Source organism: Dermochelys coriacea, chromosome 1, assembly GCF_009764565.3.
Source record: "Dermochelys coriacea isolate rDerCor1 chromosome 1, rDerCor1.pri.v4, whole genome shotgun sequence".
Taxonomy (NCBI): domain Eukaryota; kingdom Metazoa; phylum Chordata; order Testudines; family Dermochelyidae; genus Dermochelys; species Dermochelys coriacea.
The window spans coordinates 264077840-264097559 of record NC_050068.2 but is presented as its reverse complement, the minus strand read 5'-3'; the positions used below and the strand labels follow the sequence as shown (position 1 = coordinate 264097559).

General features: G+C 43.6%; 1 protein-coding gene across 4 annotated transcripts in view; it reads right to left on the bottom strand.

Moving 5' to 3' along the window:
- The window catches only part of GRIN2B (glutamate ionotropic receptor NMDA type subunit 2B), a 291558-nt gene that overhangs the window by 103991 nt on the left and 167847 nt on the right, over window positions 1-19720 (bottom strand). For all 4 annotated transcript variants that reach the window (XM_038386872.2, XM_038386873.2, XM_038386874.2 and 1 more), the window contains one exon: window positions 8732-8846. In XM_038386872.2, coding sequence (XP_038242800.1) covers window positions 8732-8846 — 115 coding nt within the window. The remainder of the gene's footprint in view (window positions 1-8731; window positions 8847-19720) is intronic.

Sequence of the window (19720 nt, the reverse complement as noted above, 5' to 3'; positions counted from 1 at the left end):
ACTTTACCAGCTTTGATGGGAGCACAATGATGAGGTAAAGAATGAGCTAGCCCACACTGAAAACCCCACTCACCTAGACATCTTTATTGATCTTACCCTGTGCATTGACTCCTGACTGTGCAAATGGAAGGAGGAAGGGAGGAGTGGCCAACACCCCCACGCCCTCCCCCTACACCGAGGCCTGCAGAACCAAGTCCTGAACCAATGCGAGTTGACTTGGGTCACCAACGTCTGATCCTGGAGGAGACAGAACCTCGACAACAGCTGAACCTGTTTTCACTGTGAGGGAGCAGGACATGCCCTTGCCTCCTGCCCAGCTTGGAAGAACTTGGGAAAGAGACCAGCCCAGACCCAGTAGGGGGATAAAGCCTGGGCATCACCAGACCTCCTTGCTCTGGAGCCACCCCACCATCATCAAGTAGAATCTGACCTGCATGGGCGGCGGGTTGCCTAGGTTGGGGGAGGCTCTGCACTTCCCAAACTGCCAGGTGTGGCCCCGCCCCGTCATGACTGCTCCCTGCATGCGGCTCCAGTCCTCCAGAAGCTCCAGCCCCCAGAGGTCCAGCTGGGGCTAGGGAGGCTGGGGCCACGCACCACCTGCCCTCCCGCGCTCCGGGGCTGGGGAGGCTGGGGCCGCACACCCTGTGGGTGCTCCTTTGGGACTGTGGGACTAGCCACAGGACTAGGCCAGTGGCCGCGGTGGGAGGGTCTTTGGGTCCAGAAAGTGAAGAAGGGGCAGGGCCTTGGGCAGAAGGGGCAGGGCCGGGGGTTACCCCCAGCCAGCAGTTCACGCACCACCCATGCTGACCTGGGAACACCGCATTTCCAGTTGCTACTTCAGTTCCAGGTCTTGGGGCAGGTACAGCAGATTCCTCAACAGTTAGCAGTGATAGACCCCTAAGCTGCTGCCAACTTTGTAGATGCTGAGTCAGCCTAAACCCTCCAGATCCCCCTCCAGCTGAACCATACACCAAACCTGATGGAGCCAATTGATGGGTCACCCCATAATCTTAACAGTTGTGGAGTGCCTGTCCAAAATGGCCCAATTTATGCTCTGCAACCAGCTGCCCTTTGCCGAGACTACTGCCCAACTCCTACTGAACAACGTGTTCCAGCTCCACAGACTCCCAGACCACATAGTTCCCCAGCAGAGGCTCACAGTTCATCTCTCACTTCTGGTGCAAAGTATTCAGGCTGCTGGGTATCTGCATATCCACCCCCACTGCATACCAATCTCCCAGAGAGGGACAAACAGAGTGGGTGAACCAAGTACTGGAGCGCTACATGAAGTGCATTGTAAATTATCATCAAGATAACTGGTCTATGCTCCTGCCATATGTCGAGTTTTCTTACAACGATGCTGACCATCCCCTATGGGTCAGAGCCTCTTCTTCACTAATTACTAGTTCCACCCTGGTTTCCACTCGGTGTTACCAGCAGCCTCCCCAAACACTGCTGCCAACATCTGGGTCCAACAGATGCATCTTATTCAGGAAGAACTCAAGAACCACTTAGAAGAGGCAAAGGAGGCCTACAAGAGGCATGCGGACCATCAGCGACTAGAAGCTCCAGGATTTACAGTTGGCCAGATTATATGGCTCACTGCCAGACACCTCCAGACCAGGCAACCATCCCATAAATTGAGCCACCCGTTCCTGGGACCCTTCCTGAATATGCCAGCAGATTAATCCGGTTATCTTCAAACTCTGTCTTCCCCCGTCTCTCAAAATACACCCAGTTTTCCATGTTTCCCTTCTGAATTCCTATACTGAGAATTCCTTCCCTGACAACCACACTGCCACCTCCACCAGTCAAAATCCAGGGTCACAAGGAATACAAAGTATGTGCCAGCCTCAATTCTCAACAGCTGCCTGTACTATCTGGTGAACTGGGAAGACTACGGCCCTAAAGAATGCACTTGTGAGCCTGCCTCCTACATCTACACCCCCGACCTGCTGGAAGAATTCCACCAGGCTTACCCAGACAAAGTTGGGCTAGCACCACCATGAAGGGAGGCCTGAAAGAGGGCATGATGTTACAGTCTGCAGGGCTGGAACCTGGGATCATGGGGATTCTGGGCTATTGATGCCACTGCATCACCACAGGAGGCTTAGACTGGGCTCCCATGGGAAGACCTCTGAGCTCAGCAGGAAGTACTGCCCAGCAGGAACTGAGTGGCAGCCCCTTACATCCCACTGATTGGCTCGTGCCAGTACTTAAACCAGGAAGTCATGACGGGGTGTCTGAGGAACACCAGAGATTGTCTGCTTGTCTCTGCACCAGACCCTGCTTGCGATCGACCCTAGACTACAACTTCCAACCCTGTTTTTTTTTCTCAACTTTGCTATTCGATTGGCATCTGTAACCTGGCACCCGACCCTGATCTCCTGGTAATCTAATTGTACCTGACACCGGACTCCCAGTTCATCCTCTGGCCTGTCTTGGACTCTGTTCTCACAGTAACCTAATCCTCCCTGCCTCCTGATGTCTGACTCTTGGTCTGCCCACCGGCCCATCTCGGACTCTGACATCTTGGTAGCTGACTCAGCCTGACTCCCAACTCCTGCTCTGACCACTAGGTCTCACCACCCACATCTTGCTCGTGACATGGGAAAGATAATGGAGAAGCAGATACAGGATTTGATTAAAACTTAAAGGAGGGTAGTGTAATTAATGCAAATCAATATGGGTTTATGGAAAATAGATCCTATCAAACTAACTCAATATCTATTTTTGATGAGATTGCAAGTTACGTTGATAAAGGTAATAGTGTTGATGTAATATACTTAGAATTCTATAAGGCATTTGATTTGGTACTGCATGACATTTTGATTAAAAAAATAGAAAGATACAAAATTAACATGGCACACCTTAAATGGATTAAAAACTGGTTAACTGATAGATCTCCAAATTTAATTGTAAACAGGGAATCATCATCAAACAGGTGTGTTTCAAGAGGTGTCTTGCGGGGATCAGTTCTTGGCCCTACACTATTTAACATTGTATTAATGACCTGCAAGAAACCATAAAATCATCACTCAAAGTTTGTGGCTGACAGAAAAATCGAGGGTGTGATTAATAATAAAGAGGAGATGTCACTGAAACAGAGCAATCTGGATTGTTTGGTAAGCTGGGCACAAGCAAAAAATATGTATTTTAATAGGGCTAACTGTAAATGTACACATCTAGAAATAAAGAACGTAGGCCATTCTTTCAGGATGGGGGACTCTTATCCTGGGAACAGTAACTGAAAAAGATTTGGGGGGCATGGTGGATAATCATAGAATCATAGAATATCAGGGTTGGAAGGGACCCCAGAAGGTCATCTAGTCCAACCCCCTGCTCAAAGCAGGACCAAGTCCCAGTTAAATCATCCTAGCCAGGGCTTTGTCAAGCCTGACCTTAAAAACCTCTAAGGAAGGAGATTCTACCACCTCCCTAGGTAACGCATTCCAGTGTTTCACCACCCTCTTAGTGAAAAAGTTTTTCCTAATATCCAATCTAAACCTCCCCCATTGCAACTTGAGACCATTACTCCTCGTTCTGTCATCTGCTACCATTGAGAACAGTCTAGAGCCATCCTCTTTGAAACCCCCTTTCAGGTAGTTGAAAGCAGCTATCAAATCCCCCCTCATTCTTCTCTTCTGCAGACTAAACAATCCCAGCTCCCTCAGCCTCTCCTCGTAAGTCATGTGCTCTAGACCCCTAATCATTTTTGTTGCCCTTCGCTGTACTCTTTCCAATTTATCCACATCCTTCTTGTAGTGTGGGGCCCAAAACTGGACACAGTACTCCAGATGAGGCCTCACCAGTGTCGAATAGAGGGGAACGATCACGTCCCTCGATCTGCTCGCTATGCCCCTACTTATACATCCCAAAATGCCATTGGCCTTCTTGGCAACAAGGGCACACTGCTGACTCATATCCAGCTTCTCGTCCACTGTCACCCCTAGGTCCTTTTCCGCAGAACTGCTGCCGAGCCATTCGGTCCCTAGTCTGTAGCGGTGCATTGGATTCTTCCATCCTAAGTGCAGGACCCTGCACTTATCCTTATTGAACCTCATTAGATTTCTTTTGGCCCAATCTTCCAATTTGTCTAGGTCCTTCTGTATCCTATCCCTCCCCTCCAGCGTATCTACCACTCCTCCCAGTTTAGTATCATCCGCAAATTTGCTGAGAGTGCAATCCACACCATCCTCCAGATCATTTATGAAGATATTGAACAAAACGGGCCCCAGGACCGACCCCTGGGGCACTCCACTTGACACCGGCTGCCAACTAGACATGGAGCCATTGATCACTACCCGTTGAGCCCGACAATCTAGCCAGCTTTCTACCCACCTTATAGTGCATTCATCCAGCCCATACTTCCTTAACTTGCTGACAAGAATGCTGTGGGAGACCGTGTCAAAAGCTTTGCTAAAGTCAAGAAACAATACATCCACTGCTTTCCCTTCATCCACAGAACCAGTAATCTCATCATAAAAGGCGATTAGATTAGTCAGGCATGACCTTCCCTTGGTGAATCCATGCTGACTGTTCCTGATCACTTTCCTCTCCTCTAAGTGCTTCAGGATTGATTCTTTGAGGACCTGCTCCATGATCAGCTGAACATGAGTTCCCAATGATTCACTGTGGCCAAAAGAGCTAATGCAATCCTTGGATGCATAAACAGGGGAATCTCCAATAGGAGTAGAAAGGTATTTGGCACTGCTGCAACCCCTGCTGGAACACTGTGTCCAATTCTAGTGTCCACAATTCAAGAGAGTGTTGATAGTTTGGAAAGGGCTCAGAAAAGAGCAGTGTGAATGATTAAAGAATTAGAAAACATGCCTTAGACTCAAGGAGCTCAATCACTCTATCTATTTAGCTTAACAAAGAAAAGGTTAAGGAGTGACTTGATTACAGCCTATAAGTACCTACATGGGGAACAAATGTTTAATAATGGGCTGTTCAATCTAGCAGAGAAAGGTATATAACATAGTCCAGTGGCTGGAAGTTGAAGTTAGACAAATTCAGACTGGAAATAAGGCATACATTTTTAACAGAGAGTGAGTAACTGTTGGAAGAATTTATCAGTTCTCCATCACTAGCAATTTTTTAAATCAATATTGAATTTTTTCTAAAAGACATGTTCTGGGAATTATTTTGTGGAAATTCTCTGACCTGTGTTATACAATGGTCCTTTCTGGCCTTCGAACCTATGGATCTAAGGTGCTGCTAATGAGTTACAAAGCTTTTCACGCGAGGGTCACCAGTCTGAATCCAGCTCAGCTCAGCCAGGGTTAAAAGGTATTCCAGCATAATAGATGTATAGTGGCCCCATGTATCAGACTTTCCCACAAAGTCTCCCCCATGGACTTCCTTATGGCACTGGTCAAGCTGACCACTTAGAAGCAGGAGAAGAAAGATCACTCATAAAAATGCCCTTTGTGACTGTGGGGCTATTTTCCTGGGCCTTGCACATGCACGCATCCAGTTTTAGATTCATCGATTCTAAGGTCAGAAGGGACCATTTTGATCATGTAGTCTGACCTCTTGTACAAGACATGGTATAGAACTTCCCAGAAATAATTCCCATTTGAACTAAAGCAGATCTTTTAGAAAAACATCAATTCTTGATTTTTAAAATTGCCAATGATTAATTACCCTCGCTGTTAAAATTTACAGCGCTCCTCTGGGCAGCATCCACTGACTCCCCACTTCAAAGCTTCTTGCATAAATGGACACTGTGTGTGGTTCTCTGCTCGGTGTGCCCCCAACACCTTTTTACTGCACCTTTTACCTCACTCCTGTTCCTAGCCCTCTTGAGTTGTCCCCCGTACTCAGCTGACCCCAGTTCCTTTTTTGATCCCTCCTTTACTTTAGGGTTAGGTGCAAATTATTTATAGAAATATCATAGAATCATAGAAATGTAGGACTGGAAGGGATCCTGATGGGTCATCTAGTCCAGTCCCCTACACTGAGGTAGGACTAATGATCTAGTCCATCCCTGACAAGTATTTGTTTCTAACCTGTTCTTATGACTCTCCAGTGATGGAGATTCTACAGCCTCACTTGATAATTTATTCCAGTACTTAATTATCCTAAAAGTTAGGAAGTTTTTCCTAATGGCTAACCTAAATTGCTCTTGCTTCAATTTAAGACCACTACTTCTTGTCCTGTCCTCAGTGGTTAAGGGAAACAGTTTATCACCCTCCTCTTTATAACCACCTTTTATGTACTTTGAAGACTTATTATGTGCCCCCTCAGTCTTCTCTTCTCCAGATTAAACAAATGCAATTTTTTCAATCTTTTCTTGTAGGTCATGTTTTCTAGACCTTTAATCATTTTTATTGCTTTCCTCTGAATCTTCTCTAATTTGTCCACACCTTTCCCAAAGTGTGGTGCCCAGAATTGAATACAATACTCTAGCTAAAAGAAAAGGAGGACTTGTGGCACCTTAGAGACTAACAAATTTATTTGAGCATAAACTATCAGTGCTAAATAGAATGGAAGAATTACAACACTCCAGAATGAGGTTCACTTCTTTTGCAATAGCATTACATTGTTGACTCTCATTTAGTTTGTGATCTACTATAAACCCCAGATCTTTTTCTGCAGTACTCCTTCCTAGGCAGTCATTTCCCATTTTGTATTTTACAGTTGATTATTCCTTTCTAAGTGTAGTATTTTGCATTTGACTTTATTGAATGTCATCATATTTATTGCAGACCATTTCTCCAGTTTGTGTTGATCATTTTGAATTCTAATCCTGTCCTCCAAATCACTTGCAACCCCCCTCAGCCTGGTGTTGTCTGCAAACTTTAAAAGTGTACTCTCTAAGCCATTTTCCAAATCATTTATGAAGATATTGAACAGAACCAGACCCAGAACAGACCCCTCTGGGACCCCACTCGATATGCTCTTGATTGTGAACCATTGATAACTACTCTCGGAGTATGTTTTTCCAACCACTTATGCACTCACCTTATAGTAGGTTAATTTAAGCTACATTTCCCTAGTTTGTTTATGATACAATATCAAAAGCCTTATTAAAGTTGAAAATACATGATATCTATTGCTTCCCCATTATCAAAAATGCTTGTTGCCCTATCAAAGTATATTATATTGGTTTGACATGACTTGTTCTTGACAAATCCATTATGACTGTTACTTATCACCTATTATCTTCCAGGTGTTTACAAATTGATTGTTTGTTTGTTTGATTATTTTCTCCATTATCTTTCTGGGTACTGAAGTTAGGCTGACTAGTCTTTATTTCCCTTTCTATAAATAGGTACTGTATTTGCCCTTTTCCAGTCATATGGGATCTCGCCCATCCTCCACAAGTTATCAAAGAGAATGCCTAATGGCTCAGAGATCTCTTCAGACAATTCCTTAAGTATACTAGAATGTATTTCATCAGGCCCTGCTGACTTGAAGACATCTAACTTGTCTAAGTAAGTCTTAACTTTTTCCTTCCCTAGATTAGCCTTGGATCCTACCCCATTTATACTGATGTTCGCTATTGTTAGTCGTCCAATCGCTGCTAACCTTTTTGGTGAAAAGTGAAACAAAAAAGACATTTAATACTGTGGCCATTGCTGCATTTTTGTTATAGTCTCTACTACTCAGAGAGTGATGGGCCTATTCTGTATTTGTAGAATGTATTATTGTTAGCCTTTATGTCCCTACCTAGTTTAATCTTATTTTGTGCCTTGGCCTTTCTAATTTTGTCCCTACATGCTTATGGCGATTTTTTATATTCATCCTTCATAATTTGACCTAGTTTTCACATTTTGTCTTACTCTTTTAGGAGTTCCAGGTTGTTGAAGATCTCCTGGTTAAGCCAGGATGGTCTTTCACCAGACTTCCTATCTTTCCTATGTTTTGAGATAATTTGCTCTTATGCCCTTAATAATGACTCTTTAAAAAACTGCCAACTCTCCTGAACTTTTTTCCCTTAGACTTGCTACATAGGGGACATTATCTACCTATTCTCTGAGTTTAATGTCTGCATTTTTTAAGTCCATTCTCTTCATTCTGCTTTTTTCCTTCCAACCATTCCTTAGAATTATGAACTCGATCATTTCATGATTACTTTCACCCAAGCTGCCTTCTATCTTGAAATTCCATCTTCCAATATGCAAATGAACTCATTAAATAATTTACCGAAAATGTCATACATGAAGCTGCACTTAACACCCCGTCCCACTGAAAATTGTACGCGTCGCTCTCTAGTGGCTGGAGTCCTAAACCTTGATACAAAGGATAGCTAATGTTGTATCTCTTTTAGTTAGTAAAGGCCTGCGATTTTGATGCTGAAGTTCCTGAGTTCTAGTCCTCATGTCATATGTAAAGTGAAGCTGGTAACTGCAGTGTCTACAGCCAGGGGTCCATTCGACTGACTGTACTCATTCAAGGCTGTCCTTAAATCTGTCAGTGGTTCTGTTGTAGGGAGCTGAACTCTATTACGTAAAACAGGAAAGTGGACGCTGAAGGGAACCATGAGTGAATCTATGAACGTTTTATGCAAACTAATATGATAATGGCCTATATTTGAGAAGAGATGGTGTCCTTGTATTATTGGAGATACCCGAATCCGGCTCCCACAGATCCTCAGAGGAAGTAAGGAGCTGGTCACCCTTTGGTACAAGGAAGTCCTGAAGAGAGAGGGGTTAATTTGATGAGCACCTTCACCACCCTCCTCCTTCCCAGTTTAGTCCAAGAGTCTCCAAACATGTCCTACCCTCTCCCATTTTCTCTCCTTGGTCAGAAGGATGATCACCAGCTTCGGATGCATCTGGTAGCCGTCCTCACTGAAGGACAAATTCCTCCCTTCAAAGGTGACATTAATCAGGTACCTAGAAGAGAGAGAAAAGATAGAAGATTTTAAACACATAACAACCACATCCAGAACAGGGACCTACCTCTCTGACCGCAGTTTAAATGAGGGTTGTAGTGACACTGCAACGGACTTGGAACAGCAGGGAGGAAATCGGAGAGGGAACGGGGGAAGTAGCAGTGGCAGAGGGTTAACAGGAGAGCAGTTACCTAAGAAGTTGAGAGAGACAGACCAAGGCAATCTCCCATATGTCATTACTGGCCGCTGTGATAGGATGATCACTTTCCTCTCTGGCTGTTGCTGAATTGCTGTGTGAGTAGTACCCATCACAACCACATTAGTGGAAGCACGCTCACAGTACTTAATTTCCTCTTCCATAAAGAGCATGGATATTCTGCACGTGCTCCAGACCCTAGTCCTAACTCTCTCTCAGAGAGGCATCTCCTTCACACATCATTGAAAGATGGTCATGGGATAGGGCTATAGAGGTGGAGATACTGCTCTCATCAGGTGGCCAGCTAATGTGGCATGGTGCTGCAGGGAGTGGAGTAAGGAAAGTGAGATGTGCCTCTAGGGGCCCTATTCAACTGCCATTGACATCAATGCACTTTTGGACATTGACTTCAATGGCAGCAGAACATGTCCCAAAGCGGCTCTTTGAGGCATAGGATTAATTCACAGATTAAAGACTCTGATAGCCAGTTAAAAATGCCTTTCTCTAAGGATGGAATAGTTCATTGTATGTAGTGAGATCAAACAATAAAAGTCACAAAGACGAACAGCCAACCAAATCACTGGAGCACCTTCTCAAGATCTCATTTGGTCTATAGCGGGTGCCTCACTGCTGAGCAGCCCAGTCCAGTCTTGGGCCATCCCATAATAAAAATTTAAATGGTCTATTAAACAGACTGGGCCTCATACTCATTTACACCAAGGCCACTTTGCACCACTCTGTCAGTGAAAAGGGCTTTCATGGAGACATAGTTTGCAGTTCTACTCACTTTAAGGCTCCTTGATACGGTCAAAGCATTTTAAAGAGGCCTGGCTGTACATGAGAATCAGATCTATTGTTTTTAACTGTCCAAATTACAAGTTTTATTTTAAAATTACATTGTGGGAGTGAGGGAGAGGAAAGAGATTCATAGATAGATAGATTCATAGATATTAAGGTCAGAAGGAACCATTATGATCATCTAATCTGACCTCCTGCACAATGCAGGCCACAGAATCTCACCCACCCACTCCTGTGATAAACCTCTCACCTATGTCTGAGCTACTGAAGTCCTCAAATCATGGTTTAAAGACTTCAAGGAGCAGAGAATCCTTCAGCAAGTGACCCGTGCCCCATGCTACAGAGAAAGGCGAAAAATAGATGTTTCATAGTTCAATGGCTTATAAGAAACCTTTGGCAGTCTTCCTTGTTTGTATATTTCACTTCAACTCACTATCCTGTTCTCGCAGAACTAGAATTTTTCATTACACACCTGCTATATCACAAGTAGAGTCACATAATGGTAAAAGCTAGAGGTGACCATCTTATCAGCAGGGTTGGCCCCAATAACAATTTCTTTGGTGTTTTGTCCAATCCCATTTAAAAACTACTAAAGCAATGTTTCTACCACCTACATCAAAAGACTCTTCTACTCTAATACACCACTGTGACTCTGACAGACCAGATGCCAGCTCATGCCAAGCATCCCTGGTCTCAATGGAACACTGACAAATACACAGCTGAAATTGGCATGGCTCACTTGTGTGTTAGTATGGTTCAAATAAGTATTAGAATTATAAACATGTGCTTAGAGTTTAGACTTTATGGAATGCTTGCAATCTCACTTGTAACATCTGCATCCAATACTGTAAGATAATTTTTAAATGTTTGTATTATAAGCCTCTATGACTGCGTAAATCAGAGGTAAAGTGCTGAGCTCCAAGCTCCAACTGACAGTGTTATATCCTGGCTGACAAGGAAGGCCCATTAACATCAGATGAACTATTGTGGAACATTAAAAAGGACAAAAGACTTTGTTGATTGCTTCCCCACCACCACCCCCATGAAGATGAGATATGCAAGTGAATTTCTCCCGTCAGCTGAGTTTGCAGCTGACAGCACAAGGGAGGAAGAGAATAAAATCCCCTAACAAGAAGGAACTGTATCTTATGCCTGATTGGATTCTGGGGGCAAGATTTCTAGGCATAAGCAAAGGATCCTAAGCTGCTTTGCCTGGGTTAGTCCTAAAAGATATAGAGCTTGCTGATTATAGAAGCTTCTATTATCTTTTGAAACTTAACATTGGAACTCATTTGCGTATGTATGCTTGCCTGCTTTAACCTTATAAATTGCTCTCTGGCTTCCTTTTCCTATTCAATAAATCTTTACATAGTTTATTAAAGGATTGGCTACAAGCATCTCTGGTGTGAGATCTAAATTGCAATTGACTTGGGGTAAATTACTGGTCCGTTGGGACTGGGAGTAACTTGAATATTGCTGTGATTCGCAGTATAATGGACCATCTCTTACAAAGGTCAGCTTCCCTGGCTGGCAAGTGCCCGAAGGGACTGTCTGTGACTCCACTGTTCCTCTGATATTCTTGTTAACTGCTGGAATTAGCCTACCTTGCTTGTCACCATGAAAGGTTTTCCTCCTTTCCCCCCCTGCTGCTGGTGATGGCTTATCTTAAGTGATCACTCTCCTTACAGTGTGTATGATAAACCCATTGTTTCATGTTCTCTGTGTGTGTGTGTATATAAATCTCTCCTCTGTTTTTTCCACCAAATGCATCCGATGAAGTGAGCTGTAGCTCACGAAAGCTTATGCTCTAATAAATTTGTTAGTCTCTAAGGTGCCACCGGTACTCCTTTTCTTTTTGAGAATACAGACTAACACGGCTGCTACTCTGAAACCATGTTAAGGCCGTTATAGTGCCTGAGGAGACTACACCTGATCATTGGTTGGCAAAATCTAAGTACAGAACTCACAACCAGCTTGAGGTTTGTGCCCTGTCTCTTAAAAGTCTGCCCTGAGGTAGGTACTCGCTCTTGAGCCACTGCAGGTCAGCTTAAACACATTTTGTTAGGAAATGTTTCCTGGTACTCAACCTAAATTTCCCTTTAATTGCACTTGAACAATCCTAAAAAAATCCCTCTTCCTTTGAGCTATTTAAATCCTCTGAACATTTGTAGATGATTACCATTACTAACCCCATCATAATTTAACTAAATGACTGTATACACAATCAATCACATTTTTATAAAGCAACTAATAATTTTAGGTGCCTCCCTTAATGGGTGCCCAATTTGAGTCCTAAGGGTCTGATTTTCAGAGAGTGGGTGCTTATCATTTTTTAAAATTCAGGCTTCTTTTACAGTAAGTTCTGTTAGGCACCCAAAATCACTAGTCATTTTTGAAAATCTTGGCCATGTAATGTCTGGAACATTTCCTCATGCTATAAGTCCTCCAGTCTGAGAACTACTTTTTTGCTTTTCTCTGAATTCCTTCCAATTATTTTGCATCATTCTTGTACTGATGTGTCCAGAACAGCAAATGGTATTCCAGGTGAAAGGCTCCCTCAGAGCACCAGAAAAATTGATAAGATCCCTTCAATGTGAGGCCATCATGAGAACTATTTCAATGCGGGTTAGAAGGCAGCTTTGTTTCAGTGTTTAGAAAACAGAGGCAAAAAAAGAAGAGATTAACTATGCATCAATATTCAATATTTCTCACAACCTTCCAAGAGCAATAACTTTGGGGGAATCTCCATCAACACAGCGTGGAGACAGCAAGAAAGTTCATGGAAATCAGCAAGAGCTATTTGACAACAGGGTTTCTTTTCTTTTTGTTTTTCATTGCAAAGATCAGAACCATAATAATAACTAGGAAAAAAGAAAAGGAGTACTTGTGGCACCTTAGAGACTAACAAATTTATTTGAGCATAAGCTTTCGTGAGCTACAGCTCACTTCATCGGATGCATTCAGTGGAAAATACAGAGGGGAGATTTATATACACACACAGAGAACATGAAACAATGGGTTTATCATACACACTGTAAGGAGAGTGATCACTTAAGATGAGCTATTACCAGCAGGAAGGAGGGGGGGGAAGGAGGAAAACCTTTTGTGGTGATAATCAAGGTGAGCCATTTCCAGCAGTTAACAAGAATGTCTGAGGAACAGTGGGGGGTGGGGTGGGGGGAGAGAAATAACATGGGGAAATAGTTTTACTTTATGTAATGACTCATCTCTAGTCAAGCCTAAGTTAATTGTATCCAGTTCGCAAATTAATTCCAATTCAGCAGTCTCTCCTTGGAGCCTGTTTTTTAAGTTTTTTTGTTGAAGGATAGCCACTCTCAGGTCTCAGAGTAGCAGCCATGTTAGTCTGTATTCGCAAAAAAGAAAAGGAGTGCTTGTGGCACCTTAGAGACTAACAAATTTATTTGAGCATAAGCTTTCGTGAGCTACAGCTCACTTCATCGGATGTGGCTGATGTGATTAGGCCCTATGATGGTGTCCCCTGAATAGATATGTGGACAGAGTTGGCAACGGGCTTTGTTGCAAGGATAAGTTCCTGGGTTAGTGGTTCTGTTGTGTGGTTGCTGGTGAGTATTTGCTTCAGATTGGGGGGCTGTCTGTAAGCAAGGACTGGCCTGTCTCTTGGGAAAGATACTGAGATGACAGCACCTGGAGATGGTGTTCGTATTTATCCCCAGATCTGTGAGGGTGATGGGTCGTCCTTCAGGATAGGTTGTAGATCCTTGATGATGCGTTGGAGAGGTTTTAGTTGGGGGCTGAAGGTGATGGCTAGTGGTGTTCTGTTATTTTCTTTGTTGGGCCTGTCCTGTAGTAGGTGACTTCTGGGTACTCTTCTGGCTCTGTCAGTCTGTTTCTTCACTTGAGCAGGTGGGTATTGTAGTTGTAAGAATGCATGATAGAGATCTTGTAGGTGTTTATCTCTGTCTGAGGGGTTGGAGCAAATGCAGTTATATCGTAGAACCTGGCTGTAGACAATGGATCGTGTGGTGTGATCTGGATGAATCACATCAGCCACACTATCAGAGGCTCGTTCACCTGCGCATCTACCAATGTGATATATGCCATCATGTGCCAGAAATGCCCCTCTGCCATGTACATTGGTCAAACTGGACAGTCTCTTCGTAAAAGAATAAATGGACACAAATCAGACGTCAAGAATTATAACATTCAAAAACCAGTTGGAGAACACTTCAATCTCTCCGGTCACACGATTACAGACCTGAGAGTGGCTATCCTTCAACAAAAAAACTTCAAAAACAGACTCCAACGAGAGACTGCTGAATTGGAATTAATTTGCAAACTGGATACAATTAACTTAGGCTTGACTAGAGACTGGGAGTGGATGAGTCATTACATAAAGTAAAACTATTTCCCCATGTTATTTCTCCCCCCACCCCACCCCCCACTGTTCCTCAGACATTCTTGTTAACTGCTGGAAATGGCTCACCTTGATTATCACCACAAAAGGTTTTCCTCCCCCCCTCCTTCCTGCTAGTAATAGCTCATCTTAAGTGATCACTCTCCTTACAGTGTGTATGATAAAACCCATTGTTTCATGTTCTCTATGTGTGTATATAAATCTCCCCACTGTATTTTCCACTGAATTCATCCGATGAAGTGAGCTGTAGCTCACAAAAGCTTATGCTCAAATAAATTTGTTAGTCTCTAAGGTGCCACAAGTACTCCTTTTCTTTTTTGCAAATACAGACTAACACGGCTGCTACTCTGAAACCTGTTAATAATTAGGAAGGAGTCAGGAGTTGCATTGAGATTTGCACTTAAAGCAGTACTAAAATCCCTCTGTTTCACACTTTAATGACTGAATTTAGTCTCTAAAATTGTACAAGAACTCTTTAGGGAGTTCTCTTTCTTGTCCTGTAGTAACATATTTACCAACTTTTACAGTGGGAATACTTAAACGTGCTCCCTCCTGAACGTTGCCCTGCTTTCCTTACATTTCTTAAGATAATTTTATCCAAACAACTACTGTACGGCACCCATGATCTCCAGACCTTGGACACATAGACTTGCACACTCTAATGGTATCTCTGACATAGACCACTTTTGAAATGTTAAAATTACACCCATAGTCTTTCCCTTTCGTTGGGATAATGGACATGCACTACACCAAGATTAGCCAAACGGATTTGCTCAGATCTGTCAACTACTTCCATTTTCCATCACTGCCAGTCTGTCTCCCTGACTCATGAGCTCTGCTTAGCACAGAGATCCTCAGGACCCAGGGAAGCAGGCTGGGCAGACGAGGGTATGGTAGGTGGACAGTGATGGGGAGATGGGCCTCTGGGTGTGGGTACTGGTTAACAGAGATGGATGGGGGGCGAGGACATGAGAGGCTGAGCAGGGATGTGTGAGGGACCTGAGGAAGAAGCAGCTTGCGTGAAGGGCAGATGGGGGCCTGCAGCGGTGTAGAGGGTCTGGGGTGATGGAAGCCCAGTGCTTCTGTGCCAATGTATTAGTGTTTGAAAGGCTCCCTGGCACAGCAAACCAACAGTGTACAAGACAGCAACACCCACGGAGCTGACTGACTGTGCATACCACCACTGGCACACTAAGGGCCCACACACGGCATTGCTGCCTTGGTACGTGTCCCAAACAGCCCTTATCTCCTCCAACCAGCTGCTCCCAAGAAAGACCTACATTCTGCCAGAACCCCCTATAACACCATCTCCCCCAAGCAAGGAGCTGAGTGGGAATGGGAGTGAGCAAGGAGACTGCTCAGCATCTCTGCACTGAGGCATTAGCTATGGAGGGAGGAGACATGTGTGCAGTGGGTGGTGGATGGGGGGGGTGAGGTAATTCAGAGAAGATGAAATCATGGTTGTAGGTTGGGTGAGTAGTTAACTAGTGATATCCTGGGTTTTTTTATGCTTTAGCTGATGATACAGGCACTTGAGCAATCTTAATTGCCTTTTAACAAAGCTTTCTGTTTGTGGAACGATCATAATACATGCATTTCTCTAGCACCTAATTTCAAACATTAAAGGGTCAAAAATCCTGCCCTCATTTACACCTTGTGCTGCCCCTTTGGGTTCAGTGGAGCTGCCAAGAGTGCAAAGGTAGAATCTGCCCTTAGGGAATTAAGATGCACACAATATTATCCTCATTTTACAGATGAGCAAACAGATACCAAAAAGGTAAGTGACTTGACCCTAGTAACAAAGCAAGTCAGTGGAAGACCCCAGAATAGAACCCAGGAGACCTGACGCCCACTCCTGTGCTTGAAACACTAAGCTACATTCACTTTCCTAGATTTGAGATCCTCAGCACTTCTGGTTAGTGATGAATAGTTCAAAAGCCTTGTGGAACAGGAAATAGAGCATTAAAATCATACAGAATGGCCATTTGGGACTCAATGGTTGCAGACGAGTTACTAGGACAACTTAAATAGCTTCAGCTAGTGTTGGAGAAAACATGGGGAAATTAATGTTTTTAAAGAAAAAAGTTAACTGAACTTTTCTGAACCTCAGATACAGGTTTGAAGGGGATGAGTTTGAATACTGAGCTAACCAGTTCTGCCTCTTATCTCCAGTTTCTTGACTGCGGATTCTTTATTCCTGGAGCTACAGACAAGATGAGCTGAATTGGAAAATGACCCAGCTCAGCCAGTAGAGGTCTCTCTCCAACACACCACATGCACCCCTGTGTCCTGTCATTCCGTGTTACAGACAGAAGCGACAAACAGCCAGTCTGAAAAAAAGCACTATCATCCCAATATCTGCTGCTTTCCCTAATTAGACACTCATAAAAATAAGACCACCACTCCATTGGCAGCACCTTCTCTCTCTGGAGTGGCAGGGTATGAAAGAGAAATAAAGGAAGCAATGGGAGGACAGTTGGAGAGGGTGAGGAAGAGAAATGCAGAGAAATTTATCTCTTGGCAAGAATTTGCTCAGCATAACGAAGAGGAATAAGGCATTTGGTGGGGGGATGTGGTAGGAGGGGACTGGAAACTAACATCAACCCCTCTGTGGCGACTTGCTGTCAAATGAGTTAATCAGCAGGGGCCAGCAGGACTGGGTGGCAAAGCGGAGGAAAGAGGCATCCATGTGCATGCCCTTTGTCTGCTGAGATCTGCATGCTAGAGGACTCCGTTTCTTCTGTGAGGAGAAATAGCACAACCCCTGACAGAAGATACCATAAATTGGAAATTCAGTCAGTTGAATCACCCAGAGTTCCCTCCCCACTATGTGAGTTACAACTGTGTAAAACAGAATGGAACCCAGGATTTCTAAAGCTCTGGCATCATTCCAGTTTTGCAATAATCTCTGCTAAACCAGTCCTGAATTCCACATAGTTCTAACCAATGCCCTTCAATCCAGACTTTGGCACTCCGTACTACCCAGTCCTGAGCTGCCACATGCAACTTTGTCAATGCACCTCATTCCTAGTCTGCAGCACCTACTGCTACTCCATTCCTGGGCTCCTCCTAAAGAGACCTCCAGTGTGTTTGGTGCATTTACAGGACAAACAAAAGGGACAATCACATTCTTTTTCACATATGAATTTTGGTTGTCAAAGGCAAGAGATGTAAGGATGATGGACTTACCCAACATTGCACCACTCAGCAGTCCCACATCTCTTCATTCAGCCCTTCCCTCATCCCTGGGACAGTTAGTCCTCAAACCCCCTTACAATGTCACCAGCATTTCCGTCCACACTCAAGATGAGAGTCAAATCATGTAGTTAACAAAAGAAAACAACCCACCTTCCCCCTCACTACCGAATCAAACCTGAATTCCCCAAACCTTTTTGAAGGTTCAAAGTCATTTTGAATAATGTCCTTTCCACACCACCTTTTTACACTTCTAACAACCACCTCTCTGCTTCTAGATTTTGGTGAGGGCTCAATATGTTCAAATATTACAAAAGTGTTCTCATGAGCATCCCAGGCCTAGCTGGAGATACCTGAAATCTCTTGAGACAGGCTGTGATAATGAGACATCAAGTTCAATTAGATCGACCGATGGTCTAGATAAGACTCCAGAGCAGAGCTAGACAGGGAATGGTTTTCCTCCAAAAATATTTGAGATATCAATATTTTTGACATCTTAAATTGGGATGAAAAACAGAAGTCTCAAACATTTTCACAAACCCAAAAATAAAAAAAAATAATTACAAATTGGTTTGCGTCACTCAAAATGTTTCATTTTGATTGCAGATGGGACACTGGATAGGGTGGGCCAGGGCTCTGAGGTGACACTGAGCATTCTGTCTCTCAGGTGCCGGGCTGGCTGGATATTGCTCACATGCTCAGGGTCTAACTGGTTGCTATATGTGGGTTCGGAAAGGAATTTCCCCCCAGTTCAGATTGGCAGGGACCTTGTGGGGGGTTCGCCTGCCTCTGCAGAAGTGCAGACTGCTTGCCAGGATTATCTGGATAGATCTCACTTAATCATTTCCCTGCCATTGCAGGGGCCTCAAGCACTGCTGGACCAGGTGCCCTCCTACTCTCTGCTTGTGGAATGTAATAGTCTAGTCTCATGTGGGCCTTACTACTTTGGTCTCATTTTCATTGTTGGGTTTAGTGGGTGTGTTCTGGGTGGGTGCTGGTGGACTGCGTATCCAGGAGGCCAGACTATATGATCTAGTGATCCCTTCTGGCCTTAAATTCTGACTCAAACTTTTTTTTTTTAAACAAAATAATCTTTTTGTCTAAATTCACTCAAATGTTGATGTGTTTTCAGTTGAACAACTGATTTGTTCCCAGGATTTCTTTTGAGTCAAGCGATTTGTCAAAAATTGCCTTGATTCACAAAAAGTTTCAGTTTTGACGAATCAGCATTTTTGGCAACAAAAAACAAAAAAAATTCCTGACCAGCTCTACTCCTGCACTTTTGTTGCTTAACACAACTGATCTGCCAGACCTTTTGGAAGTTCACCCATCTTTCATTCAGCCCATGCGCCACCTGCATTCTGTGCCACATCGGCTGTTGCAGTGCTGATGGCTTGTATTGCTGAGAAATGCAGATATGTCTGGCTGTTTTTATGGAGCATCTGGATGTTGTCAGGCGCAATTTATGGCAAAATAATTCCATGTAGAAAGCCCAATCAGTGCTTATTTAACATGGTACAGGGCCTGGACTCTGCTCCTTCTACTGCAAAAGGAAATGAAACAGCAGAAGCCATTTAATTATCAGATTAAAATTTAAAGGAACCGTCTTTCAGTCTGTCTCTCAATTCCACTACTTTCCATCTCTCTTTCAAATTTTCCACTGAGTTTGATGAGATGTATTTTAAGGATAGAGGAAAACGAGGCAGCAAAGGGATTGGCTGAAGCATGGCGTAGTGCAGGTATCCTGAGCAAAGGCAGCCAGAAAAGCTGTCCAAGTTACAGCCACTTGGTGACTATTGAAACAAACCTTCACCACTGGTTTAAGTGAGCCATTCAGAGCTAAGGGCAGCCTTGCACAATTCTCCTTGCCTATTCATGCAGTCATCTCTATTTATTTATTTTAATGGGTGAGTATAACATCATTTTTTTAATCTCATCAATAATCATGAAAAAGGGTAGATGAGCAGATTTTGTGCCTGGGTTGGTAAAGTTCTTTAGGCTCCTTCAAGCTAAGTGACAATATAGAAATGTAAGACATTAGTTTAGTTTATATGTGCCATCAACTTCTATGTAAAATACATGGAGGGGCTGGTGTAAATGGATGTAGCCCCCCCACTGTTTTCAATGGAGCTACACCAGTTTAGGCCAGCTGAGGATCTGGCCCACCATTTTGATGAAGTCTGGTGTTCCTGATGCTTTATCCTGACTTGTAAAATGTTCATTTCTACCAGAAGGGACATTATCATTTATGTTTTATTGCTATTTCTCCATTACCTCCTGGAAGACATTT